The sequence below is a fragment of the Spinacia oleracea genome, chromosome 4 (assembly GCF_020520425.1).
Source record: "Spinacia oleracea cultivar Varoflay chromosome 4, BTI_SOV_V1, whole genome shotgun sequence".
NCBI classification, from domain to species: Eukaryota; Viridiplantae; Streptophyta; class Magnoliopsida; order Caryophyllales; family Amaranthaceae; genus Spinacia; species Spinacia oleracea.
The window spans coordinates 141,306,015-141,315,155 of record NC_079490.1 but is presented as its reverse complement, the minus strand read 5'-3'; the positions used below and the strand labels follow the sequence as shown (position 1 = coordinate 141,315,155).

General features: G+C 42.7%; 1 protein-coding gene across 1 annotated transcript; it reads right to left on the bottom strand.

Annotated features, from left to right (window-relative positions):
- LOC110776949 (fatty acid desaturase 4, chloroplastic) lies at window positions 1-722 on the bottom strand (the record flags this gene model as incomplete). Its single annotated transcript, XM_021981518.2, is given in 3 exon segments — window positions 1-247; window positions 249-406; window positions 408-722. Coding segments are annotated over 3 exon segments (720 nt in total), but the record flags the coding sequence as incomplete, so codon positions are not given.
- Between the last annotated feature and the right edge of the window lie 8,419 nt (window positions 723-9,141).

Below are 9,141 nucleotides of genomic sequence, written 5' to 3'. Positions count from 1 at the left end.
TTATTGAGGCAAGGAAGAACTCTCCTCAATCCATTCCAAGCTAGGTTCACTCCAAGACCTTGGCCTAAGTCCTAATTGAAAAAATAAGACCATTTCAAGTGCTTCAAAAACCTTATTTTGATCTAAAATTTGATTCCAAATTCCACTTACTATGCAATAGTTACCATTGTAAGGAGCATGCTGATGGGCAGCATGTTCGAACCGCGACACTAACACCCCTAAATCTTGTAACGTTACTACTATTGGACTTGCTCTTTGTTGAGTGAGACCATGCATGAAATTGTTGGCTAAACATGATGCAACCCGAGAACGATCCGACAAACGCTAGTAGGGTCGGGTCGTTGAGGACGAGGTTAATGGGTAGTACCGTGAAGGTTATTACCCGGGCTAATGCATGGAGGTTAATTGTTAGCAAATTGGCGTTTTGTTATGGTCCATGGCCATTTGTGGTGCCCTTGGAAAGCATCAATTTGTCCCCCAAATAATGGGGTTGTTGCATCCCCATAGTTGTCAATCCCCCAATGGTAGACTCCAGACTCGAGATCAGCCAATGCATACCCGACTAGCCCAGCTAAGATGGGCTCGGCCCAAATATGAGAATCCGTTGAGGCAACTATGGACTTGGCTAGAGAAACTAGCAAAGTAGTGCACCCACTAGCTAACCAAGCTCGATGCTCCCATGTGGATTTTAACTCTGGATCATCGGGCCTAGTGTGAGGGGGTCGAAAAAGCACGAGGCTAATGCGTGACCTCGTCCCTCGTGGGTGTGACGATTCTTTTTATTCAATCAAATGTAATTGGATTTCCTGTGAGTTTACACCCAATTGACTAGTAATATAGGAGTCGCCATTCAGTTTTTAACGACAATGAGAAAAACTGACAAAACCCGGTTATCGTGACATAAAGGGAGTGCAATTATGTTTGACCACGACGGCCGTAGGTTCCCTTGTGATCCCTGGTGTGGGGATCTCTCAATATACACCCGCAAGGTAGAGATTGAGGGTTCGGGGGACTGTAACTACCGAGAGGAGTACTCGCTCGTCGATAACTCCAGAGGCAGGATATCCTTACTAGCTCAGCATAAATAATTGAAGGGACATGCGTTAACTATTAAACTAATCTGAGTTGATTTTAGCAATATGCAACATATAATACTAGATCGATCGCGATTATCTAATTTAAATAACATTAAGGGGCCTAGCATGATAATCCAATTTCCCAAAAATATTATATTTGTTAGGCGTGGTAGAACAATCAGATTTAGTTAGTTTAACAGTTCGTAAAAAGGGGAGGAAAGCAATTAAATCACCGAAAAGGGACACATTACGACGCACCCTTGAAAGGTGCGTCACGGTTCTCAGAAAACTAACCACTTTGACTTTGCTATTTCTCCTTTTTATTTAACGAATCTCAAATTATGGGACAGGATACGTTCTATTCGATTTATGGATCGATTGCGACAGAACGCGTGAACAATTTCGCAGCTTGAGGCTTAGGCTAGGGGTTGGAGTCAATACTCAGAATATGAATTGTGTGTTGTTTTCACGTCGAATTTGGGGCTGTATTTATAGGGAAGAGTTTGTGGAAAGATAGAATTGCAGAGTTCTAATCCACAAAGAATTAGGAAAAAACACGTACCCAGGTATTTTCAGCGCCCAGGCCTGGGCGCCGAAGATTTCGGCGCCCAGAGCCAGGCGTTGAAAATAGGGTCTGGGCTGTTTTCTTAGTCAGATTCGGATTCCTGAAATCCGTAGTGTTTGAGACTTAATCGAGTCTTTTAGTGCATATCAATTTCATGACGGAATGCGTCAGGGTAGGGATGTCAATGGGGCGGGTTTTGTGGGAGATCCGCCCCGCATCCGCCCCAAGTAGGCGGGGATGGGGGTAGGTTTGGCGGGTGATGGGTCGGGGATGGGTATAAAAATCGTACCCGCCATGGGTGATGGGGCGGGTGTGGATTTTGTGTTAAACCCGCCCCATCCCCGCCCCGCCCCGCCCCGCCCCATCCCCACTTGCCCCGCCCCATCCCCACTCGCCCCGCTTCATACCCGCCATGGGTGATAAGGAGGATGTGGATTTATTTGTTTGTAGGTAATAATATGAATTTAGGTGAGACTTTTAAGTTATTTTTTGTTTGGATTTTTTTGTTATTACGAGTATTTTTTTTCCAATTATATATGATACTTTTAGTAATAAGGTGTCTTTTCTAAAGTTAAATTTTAGTTACTTTGTATATATGGCAAAGATTTTCTAAATAAGAAAAATTAGGCGTGTATGGAGGGGGTATGAGGCGGGGATGAGACGGGGATGGTGATAGGCTGTCGTACACCCGTCAAAAATAAAATCCTAGCGAAACCTCCTAACAATGCAGTAGGGTAAGCAGGGTCGAATCCACATAGAGATGGCTATTTAAATCTAGCTTTCAAGGTATGGCGAAACTAACAATGTCACGAAATTTAGGATTGAATGTTTAAACTAAAATAAATAGAAAAATAAACTAAAAGATCTAGGGCAACGGTTCACCATGTTCATAGTTCAAAATCAATCAAAACATCATCAACAACTCAAATATTCAAATTATCTAGAGCACAAGTTAATCCTACGGTCGGGTCTTAACACTCTCAATTCAACATATGCAGTACGATCGCTAACATAATCAGAATTGCTAGTTGTAGGTAAGCCTCTAAAATTCAATCTTTCGATTCTAAATTCTATTAGCATGATTTAATCAAACAATTGATCAGATTGCAAAGATTAACAATATAAACCTAATCAACTAGAAATATCAATGAATAATCAAACCATCAACAATAATAATAAGGATTCATAATATAAACATGGATTCCCAAACCCTAGAAAGCAAACTACTCAATCATGAAACGAACAATGAAAATCAAATCTAAGAATGAAAACATAATTAAAAGCAATAAATAAAATAAAAGGAAAATCAATAATACCTCAAAGAATTACATTAATGGAGTTTGTAGAAAAACTATAGTTCATGAAAAAGAAAAGAGAGAAAAAAGAACGTGAATTAGAAATCTAGGAGAATTGAAACCTAAAGGAAAAATAAAGCATGAGGAAAATAAATTAATTCCCTTAAGTATTTATAGTTTCTCTTTTCTAAAACAAAATAAATAAATAAATAAATAAGAAAATAAAAAAAGAAGTCGTCAATGATTGGTCGATGGAACGATGACGTGGCGATAAAACCCGAGCACGACCAAGTTGGACGGACAAGAGGATAATATGCCGCGAAATATGGCAGCGAGGGATCTTGGCGAGCCATCCCTCGCTGGCCCGATGAAGAATGTAAAGCATAAGCAAGGCAGAGGCATCGAGGGATCTCGCGCACCATCCCTCGTTGGCCTGGTGAAGTGTATAGCAAAGCAAAGCAACGAAGCAATGAGGCAGCGAGGGATCTCGCGCACCATCCCTCGCTGGCGTCGAGCCATCCCTCGCTGGTGTCGAGCCATCCCTCGCGGGGAACTGTTGTGCTCGTGAAGATGGTGGGGTAGCGTTGCCGCAGCAGCATCGTCACACTTGTTTTCGCCATAACTCTTGATCCAGAGGTCCTCTAAGGCCGTGTGACCCATCGTTGGAAAGCTCTTTCAGTCTACTTTCTAACCCAATCAAAATCGTCTCGTTCCGATCAGTAGAACTTGAGATATTATCAAAAGAGTGAACGCTTGTCAGTTTTGATGCTTAGAAAAGTAGCGTTTAGCTTCGTTGTTGACTCGAAATTTATCCCAAGAGGCATGTAATGATCCTCGAGTCAACATATCGTTCTTTTATCGTTCAAACCAACCCTAAACACTCGAATGCAACCAAATGACCATAGAATCACCTGAAATATTAAGGAAAACACAAACGACGCGTAATAGAGTACAATAGCGACAAATTATGTAAAAACGACCTTAAATGCAAATAAAACGTGACGAATGCCTAGAAATGCAACCTAAATGCGCCTAAAATACCCTATAAAAATGTGATTCATCAGATGGATACCCAGGTGGGTGGTGGGGCGGGGATGGATTTTGGTTTGTACCCGTTGGGGCGGGGATAGGGATGAATATTGTACCCGCCATGGGTGATGGGGCTGGGATGGGGATGGAAATTTTAGGCGGGGATGGGGATGGAGGGACCTAGATCCGCATCCGCCCCGCCCCATTGACATCCCTACGTCTAGGGTTACGAACTCTACGCTCGTTAGGATTTTAATTAATACGTAACTCTTATTTCCGAATCATATTAGGAATAGGATTCTCGCAGTTTTCTATCTCATTTAGGATTTATGTTGGAGTGCAACACCTAATTCTGACAGGTTTCTATCTTTTATGACTTGCCACTTTTAGAAGCTACCCTTTTACGGCAGTTACTATTTTTAGCAGGTTTTCATAAATAGCAGGTTTTGGGTGAAACGAGAAGGGGAATTGAGATTCGTTATTTTATAGGAGATGCGTTGTCAAGTGGAGATTTATGTTTTCATCATCGAACCTTCCCTTTCGGGAATGGGGACAAAAGTAGGTGTCTACAGTTAGCCCCCACTTTGACTGAGTCTTGGAGTAAGACGATGGTCAAAGTATTAGACGGAGTGCGTCACACAAGCCATGGTGACCTGGTTTTTGCGAGGGTCTCACGAGCCCCCGAGTGATAACATTTGACTTAAGGGTCATCACTTGAAGTGTCGACATATCCCTCACGTATCATTGGGATTTGTCAACGGATAGTATAGAAACTCCCTCACTTTGTCATTGGAAGTATCTAAAGAGGCGTAGAAACTCCCTCACTTTGTCATTGGGAGTAGCTACAGATGTTTTCGAAATCAAAGCTGTAAAGTGTAATTGGGCCTGGCCAAGCCCAATCACGAGGTAAAAATGTTTTTAAAGATTCTCATTTTCAAGGCTAGTTAAACGAAAAAACCCCCTTGTTTTTATGGGACGTAAAACGAAGGAAAATCCAGCACATCGTTCTTTTTTGGAAAAACGGAAAACCAATCTTTGAATTTTTGGAAAAAAGGAAAAACTATTCACATCGCTCTTTTTTGGAAAAACGGAAAACCATTAACTACTCACATCGCTCTTTTTTGGAAAAAACGGAAAACCAAAAGCTACTCACATCGTTTTTGGGAAAAACGGAAAACCAAAGGCTACTCACATCGTTTTTGGGAAAAACGGAAAACCAAAGGCTACTCACATCGTTTTTGGGAAAAACGGAAAACCAAAGGCTACTCACATCGTTTTTGGGAAAAACGGAAAACCAAAAAAAGTTATCGCTGCAGCGACTAAGGACCTGCGCGGTTTAGTGACGCAGACCCCGCCGGCTAAAGATGGCGAGCCTGTCCGCTAAGGTTGGACACCCCGTCTGGTAGAAGTGGACGAATCTGTTTTGAAATTTGTTCGTGTTTTATTTTTTTTGAAAATAAGGACCTACGTGGTTTGCGCCGTAGACCCCGTCGACTGAAGATGGCGAGCCTATTTCATTTTGTTTTTGAAGATTCTATTTTTTGAAAACTGAGGACCTGCGCGGCTAGTGACGCAGACCCCGCCCGCTGAGGGTGGGCGAGCCCTGTCCGCTGAAGGTGGACGTCCCTGAATTCGTTTTTTCTTGATTTGGAATTTGCGTGGTTCGATCTTGCCCGATTGAGGTGGGCCAGTCCCTATTTTTTTCTTGTGATTTCTTTTGAGAATTTCTTTTATTCATTCTTGCAAGAGAGAATTCTTTCGAGGGATGCTCGAATTTAGTTGTAACCTGAACGTGGGTTGACAACGGGTTTAGACGGACCTTTGTCTTGCGACCGTCTGCTTTCGTGGTTTTGAGCTAGTCTTTATGGCTCGATTTTTGCCACTACTTGGTCTTTGATCAGAGGACCAGGCACAAGTGTCAATGACGACCTTTCTCTGAGGTCGAACCTGCTTTTTTTTGAGATATCAAACATGAGATGGTGTATGGCGTAGTCCGGGAATGTGATTTTGATTGTGCGCTCCTTGTTGGAGTATATTTTTTCGCGAGCCCCCAAGCACTGGGTCTTGTAGGTCGTTTTTCGCATCTTGTAATCATGTTTGGGGTCATGCTCGTATGCGCGAGCGACCTTTTATAGTAGTGTGCTACTTTAGTGAAGCCGTGGAGTGCGACTTCAGTTTTCAAGCGACCTCCGGTTTTAGCTTGGCCCGGATTAATCCTTTGACAGATAAACAATTTTTTATTTGGGAAACCAACGACTTAACGACACAGATTTTTGGTGTTTCGAAGAATGACCATGATATTTATTTTGATTTGAAAAGTGTACATAAGCATTTTCCGAGATAAGTCTAAGTTTCGACCAAGTTTTAATGTTTATTTTTTGCTTATTTGGGAGCTAAAGGTGCTTTTGGGCTTGATCCTACTTGCAATAGGGCCTCGTGTTTAGCAACACGGTTTTAAGTCCTTTCCTGTTCCGCGTTTTGTGAAATCTGGGCCTTGGGCTGCATTTCCGGCGCCCAAGGCTAGGCGTTAAACATTTCGGCGCCCAGCCATGGGCGCTGGAAGTCTTTTCCTGGTGATATTTGACTTTCGGATTTCCTAACACGTTTCCGAATGGGATCAGGATGTCACTGGGTGCGTTCAGCTATATATAGGGGCTAAATACGTCCCTATTTTCCACCACTCTTCTTTTTTTGCCGTGTTTTAATTACTCATTGCTTTTGCCATGTCGATCCCTACTTCCTCACTCCAACGGACTGTTAGGCGTTGGCTACGGGCCCTTACTCCCACAGAAAAGGCTTTGTTAAAAGAATACCATTTAGAGGCACTTTTAGGCTTACAACAAATTAACATTGATTATAACTTTCTGCATGCTGCCCTAAGCTTTTGGGACTCCGATCATCATGTTTTTGCCTTTCGGGGCAACGAAATATGTCCTTTGCCAGATGAATTTGCTGCGATCCTTGGTTATCCTACTAATGCTACTCCTGCTACCCGTGGCACTATTGAAGAGGGTAAAACAACCATAGGGGCTTTCCTAGGACTAGATGATAACATGTTTGCTGAAATTGTTGTAGGTGACGAGGTTAACTTGGCAAAACTTGTAAAACATCACTTTAGGCCTAGTAAGAATATGACCGAACAGAAATTGAATATTCGAGCCCTTGTATTTTGCTTGTTGAATCACTATTTGCTGTCGAATAACAATGGCGTGTTCGGTGACATAAGGTTGATCCCCTTGATTAGCCAGATGGAAAGTTGCTATTCTATTATGCCGTTGGTTGTTGCCGAGACTTTGCTGAGTGCGGATGAGCTGAAGAAGGATGCCAAATCTGAACATTTCAAGGGAAGCCCCCTATTACTGCAGGTAATCGATTTTTCCTTGCGCATGTATACACGTTTTTTTTTTTGCGTACACAATGAGTTTCAGCGCCCAGGGCTGGGCGCTGGAATTTTCGGCGCCTGGTCCTGGGCGTTGAAACTGCGCCCCAGGAACCGTTTTCTTTTATTATTTTTTTGATCGTGCCCGTTTTTTTGCAGATTTGGCTCGTGGAACGGCTTAGACTTTTGGAAGCTCCTGCCGATCCTAAACATTATCGCCCTATAGCCTTGGGTAACCGAAAATACTTGCAACAAGGCCAGGACGAGGCCGAATGGACCTCCTTTTTTACTTATGGCATTTGTTCTATTAAGTGGGTGATACCATGGTGGGGTTTGACTACTATGACAGGGGGTTCTGATGTATCGGTTTATGTTTCTTTGTTGGGGCTATCTCGTCCCATTTATATTTTCCCTTACCGAGTCATGCGTCAATATGGTTTAAGGCAGACTATCCCCTTTTCTGATACGGTACCACCTAAGGTAGCAGCCTTTTCACAAGCACGGGTCCTAGCGTGGGCTAAGTATTATGATGGTCTCCCGCGTTGGGCCGTAGCTACAAATGGCTTTGTGGGTCTTTCTGAAAACTACAAGTTGTGGATGAGCTCCGATGATAAAGATGTGAGGACCGAGGCTCGAAATGGGGAGCCGGCTGAGCTTTTGATACCTCGTATTCGTGTTAAGTATGAGGGTCCTGATTCTGCCAAACCTCGTACCTATAGTATTAAGACTGTGAAAGCTCGTCCTGATCGAAAGCGAAAGGAAGTTTCTCCCCGTTCCAGTTTCAGGCCTAAAAAGATGCCTAACATGAAGGGGCCTGCTGTTGTTAAAAGAAATTCAAGCTCTCGCGGAGATCGTCGCCGGAACAATGTATGGGTTAGGAAGGCTCAGCCGCCATTAGAAACAGTGGCTAGTCTAGTTGATGATAATAATCCTTCTCCCACCATTGTCTGTGCCCTTGAGGCCGAGCGGGCTATAACTGAGAATGTTTCTGAAGCCTTGGCATTTTTGGAAGTTAGTGTCCAGGAGCCGGTTCTTATGGAGATTGACATTGGGGCAGCGCAGAAGACTGTGGGGGTGGATCCTGCGAACATTGCCCTCTATAAGACTTTATTTGATGATCCGGAAGAACTAGAGTAGTGTAGTTCTTGCTAGGGTGTAGGTGCCCTCTATTTATTTCAGTTGTGTTTGTTTTTATTCTTAGCACTTTGTTTTCCTTCTTATTATTTTTTCAATAAAGGCGTATTTTTATTTTTCATTTTCATTTATTTTTGTTTCTCCTCTTTTTTATGTTTTAACACTTTTTGCACAAAGAATATGTGTTTTTTTTATTGGACCGAATCCTTAGTAAGGATTGCCTACGTATCTTGTCAGAATCAGGTCGCGCGTAGTTCTAGCTTTAGAATAAGTTCTAGTATGCCGGATTTCGGTAGATATGCCCTGAGGTGGAAGCATATTACTTAATCGGTCAAATGAGTGAAGTATTATCATTATTTTTATTTGCCGTTTTTTTGCCATAAGTCTCGTAAAAATGAAATTTGACTAATTTGTATGGCTATATTTTTGGTAAGCCTATTTGGATACGTACTGTACCCCCCCCCAAGTGTTCGTTATTTTTCCGTTGTGTGCGGATAAAATGACGAGCACTTCTGAAAAGAAAATTTTTGGCAGGCAGAGAGTTTCAACGTCCAGACTGGGGCGTCAGAAATTTCGGCCCCCAACCCTGGGCGCTGAAAATGATTTCTGGCGGTCGTTTTTGACGCTTTGCTTCACATGTTCTTGCATTTATTTCTTTTTTGT